The following is a 16,101-nucleotide window of genomic DNA, read 5'->3' as shown; positions in this document are numbered from 1 at the left end:
CAGAAAGGAATGGTTAAATGCATTCCATTTACCAGAAGTTCCGTTTACTAGGAGGTGAGATGGGTTGCAACATTTAAGTGACATACCAATCATATCAGAGGCAGTTGTTTCATTTAAGCAGCAGTTCCGTTTAACAGATATAAGTTTACGGATAGTCCATTGTACTCGTATGCAAACAATAACCAAAAAAGTGACATTCATAGATGCCTTGAAGCGTGGAAACTTAGGCAAGTTGGTAGGACATAACTGAATGTACGAACAGCGCAACCTAAAAGTAGTTACAGCGTAACTACAGAAGCGAAAATCGAAGGATAGAAAAGAGCGCTGTGCTCTTTTCTATCTTCGTTTTTTGCTTCTTTAGTTACGCTGTAACTACTTCTAGGTTGCACTTTTCACACGTACAAATGCCTTGCTCCAATTTTTTGAAATATTGTCCAGGCTAGTTAGATCATTACAAGCACTCTGACATTTTTTTTTTAATGATATGTGATACTGTCGAATGTCATTAATTCGAACACGCTTAATTCGAACTTCCAGTTAACTTGAACTCACAATGAGGTCCCGTCAAAGCTATGTGTATTCCAATGGGCGAAAACACTCGGTAATTCAAACGTACAAGCACTTGCGACAGCTAATTTGAACATACCGCGCTTCGAAAATGCTCTCAGCACCCCACCCAATCCCGCAACGGAACCTCCAACATCTCAACATTGCGTGTGAAGGAAAGGAAAACAAAAGAAAAGGCTGCGATGGAATGCTTGCGCTCTCTCAAATGCCGATCTGCGACGTATGTGCCACGCTTCTCCCTTTCCCGCCCCTGCCACATAAAGACCCTTTTCCTTCTAACGCCACGGGCAAAGAGACAGAGGGGAAAAAAAGCTGTCGCGGAGTGTTGGCTCATACGCCGGTGCCACGCTTCCCCCTTTCTTGTCCCTGCCACGTAACCATTCTCCTTTCAACGGCGCATGTGGCAATGGCAAAATGAAAAATAAAAGCCAGTCTGCTTTTTTTCACGTGGAGACGCTCCTCCTTTCTCATCACATGCTGGCCACGCTGCAGCTTTGGCGCAGAGGGTAGTAGCAGAGATGCAGTCCTTGTTGTTGTCGTCTTTAGAGAGTGTCAGTGCTGGACATTGCCGCGCGCAACTTTTCTTGCCAGGAGAATGCTGAAGCCGAAGCAGACATGCTTTGCAAACTGCGTGCAAAATTGATTGACTCGCTGCAAGTCGAACGTGTGCAGATGCACATCACCGATTACTGCAATTAGCGACAGATGTCCTGTGATTGGTAAATATACGCAACTCTTGTGAAACTTCCCCCTCATGTATTAGCTCAATGCACATGCACCACTGCATAGGGAGCCCTCCGTTTACTTAGCTTTCATTAATTCAAACTTCTTTTAATTTGAACTTCTTTTAATTCGAACAAATTTTCGGGCCCTTCGAGTTCGAATTTTCGAGATTCGACTGTATATACTACTCATACTGTTTGATTCTAAATTATTTGACAAGATAATTTTGCTGCAAATTCGATTCGAACTTTACTATTCGTACATCTCTAGTCTCGTGACGTTCCATGCTCGACTGTTGGTCCCCTTAAAATACTTGTTATGCGCATACTGAGAATGAAGTAAAGAAAGTGTGTTCTGCTTTTGGTGTGTGGTCCCTGACTTCTGGTAAAATGACCACTGCCAGTGGGTGAAGCTCGCAAGGAGGAGCAGGGTCACTCGTTTGCCCCTGGTGACAACGTGGAAGTAGCCGAGGGTGAGTTGGTCCACCTGCAGGGCAAGATCATCAGCATTGATGGCAACAAAATCACCATGCTGCCCAAACATGAGGACCTCACGGTGAGTGCAGCATCTTTTCACGTTTTTAAGTTCAAAGCACTTTAGGGACCCGGGTTGTCATACATCCATGCTTGTCACGTGGTGTGATCACACTCACACTCCATGCAGGCCATAACAGGGCTAGCAATGCTCAAAACCAAAATAAAATGAACAAACAAAGTTTAAAGTAAAACAATTAACAATGAGGACCAAAGAAGGTGTTGCAATAATTAGCTTAAGATTGCTAAAAACGTTCAGTAAACCTGTGGCTGACTTCAGTGCCCTGCAGGAAACCTTGCCAATTCATTGAGCAAGCGAATGCTCCTCACCCTACGCTTTGCTGACGCGGCATTGATGGGGGATCTGATGGGCGAAATAGTCTGATGGAACTTGCTGCAAACGACGCGTATCTCTATTGCTGTAACAAGCAGGAAGTTGATAAAGCGCTGCAAAAGGTATGCCAATGTCCCACACCGAGTTAGCGAAGCTCCCTAATGAGCATATTCTAGTGGCAGGGAAATCCTACGTGCCAAGCTCAAGTGTTGGCATCATTGACTCTTTGGTTAACAATGCAATGGGAGCTATATTAATGGGAATTACTGGTTGCCCGTGCCGTGCACTATCTCAGGTTTCACAGTATATTGAAGCTATTGTATGTTTCTTAGTAGGAATAAAGCTGTAGAGTTACTCAAACAGTTTCTGGCAATCATCTTAGGAGTTTTTGAAGTTTCTTCATTTATTTGTTCACATATTTATTTGGATGTACTGTACAGCTGACCACCACGAGACATTGAATAAGGGTGGCTTGTATAATAGATGTCATGAAGGTGATGGTAATTATCACAGAATGTTAATTCTTTTGCAAGAGTCTGGAGTATAGGCCTTTTTTTAGAATCATCACTGATTATGTGCATCAATTAGGATGAAACATTAATAAAATAACAAGGAGTAGCTGTACTGTTTTAATAATTTTTTTTAAATTTAACCCATTACTATCCTATGCTTAGGTTCAAAACGTCATGTACAGTCTCAACAGGAAAAGATTGGCGCAAGTGTCTTGTTGCTGGAGCCGCAAGATTGTAACACGCAGCACTGATTTCCCCAAGCACATCGACATCGAGAATGCCAAGCACATTCAATTTTCAAAAGAAGAGCTGGCTGGCAGAAAGGACTCCTACAAATAACATTTTCAGAACAGCTGCTCTAAAGATACGATTGCTTGCAGCTCCAGCCAACAAATAAAAGAAAAAAAAAGGAACTTTCTACCAGTCCGCCGGCCACCCTTGCTTTGAAGAATGAATTGTGCATGACAATCTCTTTATTAGTGTCCTTGTGGAGAACAGCGCCGCATGTCGCAATTTCGAGGATCCAGCCGCAGGTCACTTCTGCTAATCTTTTTCATTGCGACTGTACTTCCTGTGTCATGTTTAAACTGTGCTTGTGGGCTAGTTGGTCGATCATTACAGCGTACGCTGGTGCGCGCCACGTAAAAGGACAAACACGAAGCAAAAAGATGCACAAGTGTCCACATTCTGGTGTTATTCTGACAAAAAAAAATGACGATTTGAATCTATTCGGTTTTCTCGATTTTCCGGTAGTAACTCATTTTGCGTGTGCCTCGGATTCCGCAGGACCCCCTCGACTTCCAAGCGCACGAACTGAAGAAGTACTTCAAAATGGGAGATCACGTGAAGGTCATTGCTGGGCGGTTCGAGGGCGACACCGGCCTGATCGTCCGAGTTGAAGACAACATGGTGGTCCTCTTCTCTGATCTCACCATGCACGAGGTACATCATATTCGATCAAGTAGCTTATGCTCCATACTTGGTATACTAAGGACAACAAGTTTTAGGTGCGAAGATGAACTTCAGGCATAGAATGCAGTATGAAAGTGGCAAATGTGTCAGTATGATTCCTGTGTCTTTGACTACAAGGGAGCTAGCCTTCTTAAAGGGGCCTTGCGGCATTTTTTTGAGTTAGAGTTGTTTCACTATTAAATAGAGTGACGTTTTAAAAATCGCATGCCGCAAAAATATTTGAAATCCACGGTAGTATGAGTGGGATTACAAGAATTTGTGGCATGCTTTAAGCGCTTTCTCTCACTTTTCATGCCACTGAGCGGCCCGAAAGCTTCTCAGAGAGGGGAATGACAAGGGGGCGAAGAGATGCGTCCCTTCGGCAGCGGGCGTCGTTACCATGACCTCTGTCCTGTTTTTCTTGGAGCACCTGGCTTAATGTAAAAGCCCGCATGTAGTTTAAGGTCTTTTTCTAGTTTTTATGGTGTGAAATTTTTTTCACCAACTCAATGCGGATCCAAATAATTTTTCGCCAAGAATTCACAGTTTCAGTTTTGGCATTGCACGGAGCTATCATCATCGTCATCAGGCCTCAGCGTTAGGTAGCGCTGGTGTTAGTCTTATGATCACTATAACGTTCTCCGGTCCTGTTTTTGACGACTATATGAGAACTGCAAAAGGGGTACTCGGCTGCCTTTAAAGAAGAATGCGATCTTGCGATCTTTGCTGCCAAAACCAACAGCACCTGCGCTGCGGAGCAGATGTTTGGAGTAGACGAGCAGTGCAGTCGTAGTTGGGGGAAACGGAAAGAAGCTCTCTTTGTGGGCAGCAGCCTGAGAAGTTCTCTGGGTTGGAAAAATGGAGCACTTTCAATGTTGTACCGGAATTGAGACTTCGGGACAATCGAGCACTGCTGGGCCCTCCGTCAATACTCGTGCTTGACGTGTTTCGGTGTCACCTGCTGCATAACTCCTGTATGCGGAGCTTGTTGTTGCCCCGGGAGCACATTCCGGCCGCAGCTGCTTAATGTGTGCCTAAATAAACCATTTAAGGACTTCATCAAGCGCATGCATATGGAGTGGATGAGGTTCATAGGTAGGAAGTGACCCCTGCCGAATGGCTGAAACGGGCCTCGCCAGCAATGCTGTGCACGTGGATCGCCGAAGCTTGGGTCTGCATTCCCAAGGCGCTTGTTCATCATGCCTTCGATGGCACTAAAGATAAGGTGCTGTTGGAGGACATCTCGGACTAGGGAGTTTCGGAATAATGTGCATTAGACGACGATGATCAGGTGTGTCAAAAATGTGTCTAGTTACTGCTTTGTTCGGGCAATATTAGGGTGAAAACTTTTTTTCTAACGCTTGCTATCCCTGAAATACACCTCGGTCTACATGCGGGTCCGGACTATGCGCGGGCTTTCACAGTATTTTCAGTGCGATTGCAAGCGCGCCTGGGCACATGGTGGCATCCTGTGGTGAGCACAGTAGCTATGCATCTAATGATGAGTCAAATCAGCCATTTGCTGTGAACGTGGGTTTATAGCACAGAAATTTGGATATATGGCATCATTTATAGAGAGAAGAGAGAGTGATTTTTAGCTGACCTTGAGAACCACAGATAAATTTTAGCCGCGTGCCATGTTATAATGCTTGGCTTGCGTGTTCTCAGGAGCCTTGAATACCGATCGGCAGTGTTTTCTGGCCATTCAAATTTACTCGAACCGAATAACTATTCGCTTCCAGTTCATTTCCTGAAATTCACATTTGCACATGCCTAGCTAGTTACTTCAAGACACTCGGTAGTCTATTGCAATAAAAATAATGTCATAATGCATCAATTCATGTGTACTACAGTAACTAATCTGGAATAAGCTGTAATTGAACATCAATTTATTGTGAAATCATTCATGCTTCGTTCTTGCATTAATAGAGCAAAATCTTGTGCCAGAAATACAGGTCAAGTTCATTTTCGGGCATGTCTATTTGGAGCAAGGAAATGTATAATTTTGACGTGGTCTGTGGGAAAGGCCACGTCAAGCGACTCATTGAACCGAGTAGTGCCTTCAGCAAAGTAATTGTACGCAGCACTGCTGTGCGAAATGAAGTTAAATGACAAATTCATCATGTGGGAGGTTCATTTCATCCAGTGCTAAATGTAGCTCGCTCTTTCTTAGGCCCAAGCCGTTACCAAAGGAAAGAATGAGTGGTGTACACAGTTGTGTGTTAATTGCATTTATGTAGACTTCATCTACGAGCATATAATCTCATGTTTCACGGTGCCACGCGTGGATTCATGGTGTTTGTTGCAGCTGAAAGTGCTGCCTCGAGATCTGCAGCTGTGTGCGGACATGGCGACTGGAGTGGATTCCCTTGGACAGTTTCAGTGGGGCGACCTGGTGCAGTTGGAGTAAGTGGTTGTTGCCCTCTGCCCTTGCTGTAGGCACGTGCGAATGTTTGGAGCACTTAAAAATAGTCAAACGAGTGTCACAGTCTTTAAATTTGCTTTGACGTGAAATTGAGTCATCTAAAATCTCTATGTATCCGAAGTGAACAAACATAAAAACCACGAGTAGATCCTTGTAAAGGCGGTTTTGCTGCAGTGGAGCGGTGCTGTACCGTGAGTGCATCTGTCCAAGCAAAATGCACATTGCCACGAAGCTCGACATCAAGGTGAAATGAACTCATTACCCCCTCACTGATTCCTCATTTTTTAAGTTTGAAAGCTTGTTATATCAGCTTGTATTGAGAATATAATGTATTTTACAGGTTATCAGTAGCTTCCACTTCAATTGGAACTAAACAGAATGACATTAGCACTTGCCCATTTTTAGTTCTGTAAAAATATTGGGCAGGCGAGTTGGGTCATAACAATCATGCTTGTTTTTCTGAATAACATGTGGTATTTTGGATAAATTGGATTTCAAGTTAGTTGACCAAAGCGCTATTATTTTTGAACCTGAAGCTGACTATTCGCACATGCTTAGTAACTATTCTTTAAAGTGTATATCTGTTGATATAATATTAGAGCCAATATGTTTAGTCTGTTAATCTTGGGCATAGGCTTGTGTGTAGGTGCACCAAGTGAACCAGTTTTATGAGGGAAACAATATTAATGAGAACTTACAATTATATTGCACGTTTGGTCTGTTAGTTTTTATTATTATTGTGTCTAACAAAGTAGAATGAGCCTTAAATTTACTCTTTATTTCTTCAGTTGTGAGAGAATCTTATTTGTCATGCTTGTGGAAGGTGGGTTCGTCCCAACATTTTGTCTTGGGCTCGCAAATGTCTGCCCCTCTGTTGTGAGAACCTACACTGCAAAACTGTGATCCCGTGGCTGTATTGCCATATTTTGCCATTGTCATTATGTTAACCTTTTCACATGCCACCTATGAAGAACTATCGGTGAATGTGTCAAATTGATATGGTATTACAAGGCACTCCATAGTCTATTGCAACAAAAATAAAGTCTTAATGTTCATTTATGTGTGAAAGTAACTGATCCTTATTAAATTGTAATTTATCCTGAATTGATTGATGCTGTGTTGTGGCATAAATAGGGTGAAATGTCAGGCAAGAAATGGGTAAGTTCATTTTTGGTTATGACCATTTTTAGCAAAGAAAAAAAAAAATGGCCCAAAAGAAGTGGCACGTTGAATGTGGTAGTGCTTTCAGCAAAGTTGATCGTCTGCAACTGGCCCTGCCGCGGTGGTCTAGTGGCTAAGTTACTCGGCTGCTGACCCTCAGGTCACGGGATCGAATCCCGGCTGCGGCGGCTGCATTTTTGATGGAGGCGGTAATGTTGTAAGCCTGTGTACTCAGATTTGGGCGCACGTTAAAAAACCCCAGGTGGTCGAAATTCCCGGAGTCCTCCACTATGGCGTCTCTCATAATCATATGGTGGTTTTGGGACGTTAAAACCCACATATCAATCAATCAATCATCTGCAACTGGGCACTTCAAATGGTGTTACATTAAGACAAATTTGTTATGAGGGGCATTCGATTCATTCATAGCTCAATGTATCGCATTCTTTCTTGGCACCTAGTTCAAACAAAAGGAAAAACTTATGCCATCTTCCAATGAAAGGAACTACGTATAGGTGTGAAGTAGCAAGTTTTAACGCTTACACTGGCGGCGACGTTGACACTGGCGCACATCGCAGCGTTGCGCGGGAGAGAAACCTGGGGAGGCGCAAAGGACGCAGTGGTGAACCGGTGTTTTCTTCTGGAACATATCGCTGCTAGTGGGCAGTGAGAGACGGAATACTCCGGCTGGACACAGGGACCCACAAGTCGACTTTTAGTCAATGTGCACACTGCGAATTTTCATTGTTCGACATTGCACTGGAGAAATCTCCCGCATGCACTACCTCAGAAATTGAGATCCAGTTGCTATATATGGGGGGTAGCCAGTGAATGGTTGGGCAGTGCGAGCAGTCAGTTTTTTCAATCAAGAAGCTCGCTAGCAGACGCTGCCTGCGTCCGCGTTGCGAGACGAGAGAGATGGGGAGAAGACGTGCATGCGCAATGGAGGCGTAAATTCCATTGGGAGGGATGCACTACGCTGCTGAGAGGGATACCTAGAGGAAAAAGGGAGGGGGGGTGGAGTGAGCAGAAGCAGGTGGTAAGAGAGAAGTAGAGAGAGTAACATGCAGCACTTGGAGAGAAGAAAGACATGCGTAGTGAGAGTGCGGACGCCGCTAATGCCATGGTACATAGGCCTGAGCAAGTGATGCTTCGCATCTAAAGCAAGCGGTGTACACAATTGCAAACATAGCGTCAGAGAAGGTTAAGTGTAGCGTTGAACAATGCAGTTGCTTTACCGAACCTGGGCCCCATTGTTCTGTGCAGTCCCCAGACTGTGGGAGTCATCGTGCGACTGGAAAAGGAGAACTTCCAGGTGCTCAACATGCACGGCAAGGTGGGCGCTACTTGTACTCTAGTGTGCCTGCACTGTCTCTTTGAGCTAATTTCCTGCGATCAAGTAATCAATCAATCAATGAGTCTGTCAGCTTTCCTTATTCTCCTACTCCCTCTTTAGTGCTATACTTAAACAGAACATTTGAACAAGGTAAGGGTACACAGAGGAACGAATGGTTCAGATAAAGAGGAGACACCAACTGAAACTACTAAGAAGTTGTGTTATATTCCTTGCCTAGGATATGTGTACGCATAATTGCTTGAAGAAACAAACTTGGTCGTTGGGTACTACCGATGAATTAACTTAGCTTTCACCGAGGTGTTAATTATGTGGAATTCTTTATCTTGAATCCCAACTGGAATATCGTCTTCTCAATTTAAGTGTGTAGTGCAAACTGCTCTTTGCTGTTTTGTTACGTTTTGTTTTCCTCTTAATTGACCACTTGAGCAATTTATAGACACATTTAGCTGGGCATCACTTACGCTCTGCTACGCTTGCATATGAAGGCCCAAGCTAGTGCAGAGAATTGCATAGATTTCATGTTTTGGAAAAGCGTGTCTTGCCATTACACACTCAGCTTGGCTGCAAACTGGTGGTGAAACCACGTAGACGAACCTCCAAGCTCCTCTCAGTTGACTTTGCAAGCGTTGCAAGTAGTGTATTCTACGTTCAGTTGCCCGCGCAATCGTTCGTTCCATGCGGTTGTGTGTGAATCGCTAGCACACGCAGGTCTGACCGGAGCGGATTGAGAATGCTCAACTAAAAGTGCCTAATAATTCTACCAAACATGCTAAGTTCTGGATGTACTCAAACCTTGTTATAACGAAGGGGAGCCACAATTATTTTGTTATATCAATTATAACAGTTTGTGGCAATGTATGCTCAGATGAGCACACACCTATAAGCTTGCAAAGAAGGCAACCACCTCGCGGCCCGATGTACTGCTACGCGACCACGCATGCGACGGAAAATAAAGACAGTCGAATCTCATTAATTCGAACACGCTTTATTCGAACTTTCGGTTAATGCGAACTCACGCTGAGGCCCCGTCAAAGCTATGTGTATTCCAATGGGCGAAAACGCCTTGTAATTCGAACGCGCAAGCTTTTGTGACGGTTAATGCAAACCTACCGCGCTCCGAAAATGCTCTCAGCACCATGCCCAATCCCGCGGCGGCACCTCTCAACTGCTGCGCGCGAAGAAAAAGAAGAAAAGGAAATAAACGACTGTCGCGGATTGTTTGCTTTCTCTCAAATGCCGATCTGCGATGCGCCTATGCCATGCTTCTCCCTTTTCTGTCTCTGCACGTTGAGACTCTTCTCCTTTCAAGGCCGCCCGCGGAGAGAGAGGAAAAAAGAAAGAAAGCGGTCGTGGAGAGTATTCCTTTCTTGGTGCAGAAGGTAGCAGCGGAGATGCAGTCGTTGCCGCCGTCTTTAAGGTGCCTGAGTGAGAGGGAAATAGCTTTGCACGGCGGCGGCGCTTCTCGGTCATGTGACTTGCTGAGTGCTTCCTCAATCCTCTCCGCTGGCTGTGTGAGGAGAACAGCTCTCTCGGCCGCGCGTGACATGGCTGTAAGGTCGGTGCGGTAATTTTTAAAGAGCCACGTCGAATGAGCGTCAAACTCCGCAGAAACCGATATACTTAACACACTATGGTCGTTTTTTTGTAGACTATTTGATAGACTAATTTAGTTTGTTATATTCATTTACCGCTCAATTTCACTTCGTTACAACAAGGTGTAAAAGGCATGGTTCTCATGGAGCTTTCAAGGGGAATTTAATTTACTTCGGTATATCCATTATTTCGTTATATTCCATTACCACGTTAAAGAACCCCAGGTGGTCTAAATTTCCGGAGCCCTCCACTACGGCGTCTCTCATAATCATATAGTGGTTTTGGGACGTTAAACCCCACATATCAATCAGTTATATTCCATTACGTTATAATGAGGTTTGAGTGTACCCTTCACATTGTCTCCAGTAGGGTGTTAACACTTGTTCTACCACATTGCCCTGCAGCTTGTCCAGGTAAAGCATCAGTCGGTGACCAAGAAGTGCGACGCTCGCAAGGCAGTCGCGCTAGACTCGGACCAGAATCAGATCCAGGTTCGAGACATCGTCAAGGTCATCGACGGGCCACACTCTGTGAGCTGCTTTTTCGTGTTTTGTTAATTTATTTTGTTGCCTAAAGGCCCCTGAAAACGGGTATTTCAACTTATATAAGCGGTTAGGCGATAACTTGACCAAAATGTTTGCGCCATATGTAAGCAGAAGTGCTTTCAATCTTCAGTATAAAATTTTCATAATTTACATTGCTTCATAAAAATTCTTTATGAAGTTTCTAGTACCTAATATCTTGTGCCTAACAGTGCCCCTAAAAGCCGTTCAGTTTTTCTGAAAATCACTTTTAGATTGGTTGCGTGTTTCCAAATAATGCCCCAAAACATCTCACTTTTTATAGACCACCCTGTGTCTTTGACGTCGGGGCTTGCGTCTCCCAGCACCACGACCCTTAAGCGCTGATATCATTGTCGACATTGCGGCTGTCAAGCTCCAATGAGCTGACACAGCTCGCTGTGTTGCTCTGCAGGGCGTGATCGCACATACAGGCACATTTATCTTGCGATAGGGGCAGTTTGTACATCTTGACCTTTCAACGAAAAGTGTGCGTGTAAGTTACAGAGTGCACGAGGGTCACTTTGCTCGCTGCAGTGGCCACATTTTCTAAATGAGCGTGCTACTCAAACGCAACGAAGTAAGAGCTGTGACAGTTAATAGTTTGCGCTCTTACTATGTGTGTTCTTTTCGTGCGTCCTTTGTGCTTAAGCAGCCTGCTGCAAGTTTCGAGCTGCTCACCATTCTTGGTGGGACATTCCAATTTATTGCTGTTGCATTCATTTGCTGCACCCTTGCAGCGACACGATGCGCACGAAAGGCTTATCTACCACTGTGAAGACACGTATGACTCGTGTTGTAAAGATTCTTACGACAGGGCATCAGCCATGTTTTATTCTTCGCTGTTTCTTGTTTGTTCGCTGCACCACCCCTTGTCCTTCGTAATGCCGGGGGGCCGAGAAACGCACTCGCTTCCTTGCTTTTCTGATAATTTTCTGGCTGCTGCATTATAACCAGTCTTTCAGCTTTGTGGATGGCAGAATAAGTGGCATTTGTCCTAACGGAGTCGTACGGGAGGGCGAACAGGCGTCAAAATAATCTGCATTATAACTTATTCTGCACCGTAAGCTGCTACCTTATAAGTGGTCTGAATTGTATGTGAAACAGTCATGCGTTTGTTTCACTTCCAACACATTCTTCTCACACTATGTATCCGCATACAAACTTTACAATATCCAGAGATCGTTCAATATAAGCGACAGTTAGCTAAATACTTAATCCTGCTCGCTTTAGAAACATTAATAAACATTCATGGACAGCACCACACCACTGTTTCGTACTCTTTAGTGGTTAAGAGGAAATGCAGTGGCTGGTGGAAGTGATCCGCTGCCTTCTCTCTCAGGGCCGACAAGGAGACGTGAAGCACATCTTTCGCAACTTCGCCTTCCTCCACTCTCGGATGATGCTCGAGAATGGCGGCATCTTCGTCTGCAAGACGAGGCATCTACTGCTTGCGGGCAGCACTCGGGTGAGCGTTAACATTCAGAGCTGGGATGAGCTAGTCTGAGCTATTGTCTTTCAGTGCAAATTAAAGTGTTTCTCTTTGTTAAGGTCCTACTGCACCTGTTTTCTACATTGTTTGTTTGTTTTATGCGCATCAATATAGGCAGAAGGAAAGATATTGCAACTCAGTTCATACAGAGAGAAAATTAAGTGTGGAACTTCTGATTGGCCAGTGATACACATCATTTTGATTTTGATGGCCTACCGATCACCTTTGGTGCCTCTGTTGTGAGCAACACTGGGCCGCTGTGACATAAAGCACGTGCCCATCCTTCCCTAGGAACGACAAGTTGTGTTGGGATGCACACAACTTCTTCTTTGTGTGCAGCTGGCTTTAGCGTAGTGAACTCCGTAACCCCAGTGGAATGTGGGTACCGTGTGAGTGTCGGTGATAAACAAGCTAAGAGCAGCACCAATAAAGATGGAAATCGTCTTCTTCCACCCCTGTAAGGAAGTGCTGATAAGGACGAAAATCGAATTTTGCACGCCTCTGTTGCGGTAACACTGTGAAATCAAAACCACGGAAGGGAGTTGACTATCGGCGTTTCTGCAAACTGCACGATGTGCTGAAGTTAGAAATCGATTCTGTTTATCTCCTTAAGAAGGTAATACAATTTCGTAAGTTCGAGAAGGTGGCAGCACCTTCCAGTGAGCATGAATCATGATTATGGCTCAAAATTTCTGATGCAAGGTCGAAAACGTACCTGTAAGCTAATGAACCTTGGGGGACCAACACCACCGCTGTGCACGTATGGTAAAAACTCTCTAAAGGTTAAAAAGAAAAATTATTTGTCTCATAATAGTAAGTTGCTCTTTGACAATTTCAAAACCAGCTCGCTTGTGCGAGCTGGTTTTGAAATTGTGCGAAAGGAAATGTGCGAAAGGAAATGTGCGAAAGGAAATGCTGGCTTCGATGCCACCCTGGTATGCTCGCACCTATCGTATCTACTCGATTCTACCGCGCCCTCGATTGTAACGCGCACTTGATTTCCAACACGAAAAAAAAAAAAAAACGTAAGACATCGATTGCAACGCGCACCCATTTTTCTCGCTGGCCTGCATGATCACACCAGTCGAAAAAACGACTCCTTTCGGGAGCGTCTTCCATTTAAATATGAGGTACGGGCGAAGCTTGTGCCCATCTGACGTGTAACAGAGCATTGCTGTCACTGTAGTTTTACCGTGGACCAATGTCAGCACGCGAACTTGCTTCGCCCCCTTCTTCTCGACAGTTGTGGTGCCAGGCATGTCGAAGTAAAGAGGCGTCTGATCGGCATTCCCGATTTTCCCAAGCAGGTAGCCGTTGTTGCGCCGCAAGTTTAGGACGAACCTCTGAAAACTGTGAAGCTTTTCATCGTACTCCTCCGCAAAACGTTTCGCATATGCATGTTCCCCTTCGGAGGGAAAAGCCTTTCCTCTTCATAAAGTTAGTTAACCAGCACCTGCTCGCTATAAACTGGCTCCGCATTAGACCTTTTTCTAAGACTAATTGCATAGCCCGCACTTGGAGCAGTTCTGTCGTCACGGGCCGCTGTGCCGCTCGCTGCTCAAGCACATACTCGCCGAGCAGCTCTTTAATTTGCGGAAAGCAACCCTGCTGTAGTCCACTGAAGCCTTAGTGTGAAGCTTTGCTGTAGACAATCTTCTGCTTTTGTTTCCGCCGGTCCCACACGCACGTTTCGGGAACTCCGAACGACCGCGATGCGGCCCGATTTCCGTCCGTTTCTGCACACGCGATGACTTTTCTTTTAAAAGCGGCATCGTGGTGCACTCGAGTTTTTGGAGTTGGCCCTTCCACGCCGTCGATGCTAATGCACTACTAGATGACGAACTTCTCAGCACACGTACGAAGTGCCGCACATGGGAAACACATAGGCAGAAATGGCCGACGCGCCATGCCGACGCACGTAGGGGGCGCCCATTTTGGATTTACCGATGGCAATAGATTGACCTTAATTTTTTGGTTCGTACTCGATTCTAACGCGCATGCGATTTATGAACTCGCTTAACCGGAAAAAGGTGCGCGTTAGATTCGAGTAATTACGGTACTGTCTCAACGTCATGGGTTATGACGGCATTCAGTAGGCCCTACATCATTCCTAATCAGTAACAATGAAATACATTATCTTCCAAGAGAGCCATAGACAACGTAAAACGATTCAGGAAATTTTATTGAGCCAGTGTCGCCAAAATACAGAAAGCACACTTTGAAATCTGTGGCATCATGCACGGAGACGTCGCAGAAATCAAAAATGAAACTATGGCCTTTTTTTTTTCTTTACTTTGACATATTTGCACTATTGTAAGTCCACTCTTTTAATATTGTAAATCCTAGAATATTGTAGAATAACCCCTCTAATAGCACTGCAAAAAAAGGAAAAGAAAAAAATATACTTCCTGACGAGTGCATTTCATTAAGTAAATTTATTTACGAAGTTCCTGGACTGACTACTCATCGTCTTCCTCCATAGTTGAAGTCAGGGTTCATCCTATCGTGCAACTCTGTCCTGTTCTCGTAAAAAGTAACGCTGGAATACACTAAGTGAGGATGTATCTCCGACTAGCCTAGCAATGTGGTTTTGCAAAGTCAAGACAAAAATATAAGCAGATTTCGGTGTGTGAAGTTGGCTTTGGGGCATTGCTTTGCAGCTATGTAGGGAAGGCAGCTTTGCAGCAATGTGCAAGTATCATAAGCAGATTTCGGTGCGCGAAGTTGCCTTTGGGGCATTGCTTTGCAGCTATGTAGGGAAGGCAGCTTTGCAGCAATGTGCAAGTATCATTTTTAGAAAACTCTGCGAATTTTACGGGACAGTGCATTACAATCAAGAAACTACGGTATATGTTTTGGGCAAAGCTGTAATACAAATGCCATGTCATAAGCGTGCCACAGCATCCCCCATTTCTTGCTTGTTCCACTGTAATTGGCAATACTAGTTGTCACTTTGTTTTTATTAAGTTGTCCTTTCAACTTCGTGGTTTAAGTTGAGATTAAATGGATTTACCTACAGTCGTGTAACTACTGCGTCTCACTTGAAGTTCGACATGTACTGTTTGTGTCCTTACTAACTTGTCTTGCTCACCTGGTACGCTTATAAAGTGACCTCAAGTACGGCAGTAAGATTCTTGGGTTTACAACACAGGCTCATGAGCCAATAAATGGGACACCTGTCTAGACAAACAATAATGATGAATATTATTGTTTGTATGCAAAGGTGAAGATTATGAACTACACAGTCAGCGCTCACGATAGGTCGGGTTATAAACCTATGACGCGGAAATTAACTATGTCAAAAATTTTTAAAGAACATTTTATCAACCTAAACAGTTTCGCTGTTTTGCCTTTGTCTTTCTTTGACTAAACAATGAGTTTTTGTACTTGGCAGCAGTCGTCGGGCCCTGCCATGGGTGGCTACTCGCCCCTCTCACCTCGCATCTCGAGTCCTATGCACCCTTCAGGTGGCGGTGGGGGCGGTGGACGTGGTGGGGGCTTTGGTGGCGGAGGCGGCAGGGGCCGCGGAGGCCGCCGAGACAGCGAGCTCATTGGCCAGACCATCAAAATCACACAGGGACCCTACAAGGGTGAGTTCTAAGGATAGATGAATGCTGAATTTCAGGTTCCAAGGGAATTTAAAGTGAATAGTAATGTGATAAAATAATTCCCAATGAAATAGTTTGAATAGTATATGTCGAGTATACACTCAAACCCCGATATAACAAACCCAGATATGACAAAATTTCGGTTATAATGAAGTAAAAGAAGAATAGCTTTGCAATAGATATAGTGTTAGGAATAGACGCTTATAACAAAGTTTTGGATATAACGAACTTAATTTCATGCAAGATGCAACTTTGTTATAACAAGGTTAGAGTATATATTAAAAA

At 44.4% G+C, this 16,101-nt stretch overlaps 1 protein-coding gene across 2 annotated transcripts in view; it reads left to right on the top strand.

Moving 5' to 3' along the window:
• The window catches only part of Spt5 (Transcription elongation factor subunit Spt5), a 55,207-nt gene that overhangs the window by 24,597 nt on the left and 14,509 nt on the right, over positions 1-16,101 (top strand). The window contains exons 11-17 of one of the 2 annotated variants that reach the window (XM_075875824.1): positions 1,694-1,845; positions 3,456-3,611; positions 5,929-6,026; positions 8,473-8,542; positions 10,561-10,686; positions 12,059-12,184; positions 15,606-15,798. In XM_075875824.1, coding sequence (XP_075731939.1) covers positions 1,694-1,845; positions 3,456-3,611; positions 5,929-6,026; positions 8,473-8,542; positions 10,561-10,686; positions 12,059-12,184; positions 15,606-15,798 — 921 coding nt within the window. Of the gene's footprint in view, positions 1-1,693; positions 1,846-3,455; positions 3,612-5,928; positions 6,027-8,472; positions 8,543-10,560; positions 10,687-12,058; positions 12,185-15,602; positions 15,799-16,101 lie in introns of both variants that reach the window. The other variant, XM_037432727.2, reaches the window with a different exon arrangement.

Source organism: Rhipicephalus microplus, chromosome 10, assembly GCF_043290135.1.
Source record: "Rhipicephalus microplus isolate Deutch F79 chromosome 10, USDA_Rmic, whole genome shotgun sequence".
Lineage (NCBI taxonomy): Eukaryota > Metazoa > Arthropoda > Arachnida > Ixodida > Ixodidae > Rhipicephalus > Rhipicephalus microplus.
The sequence above is the reverse complement of the archived record's forward strand: the minus strand, read 5'-3'. Positions and strand labels throughout refer to the sequence as shown.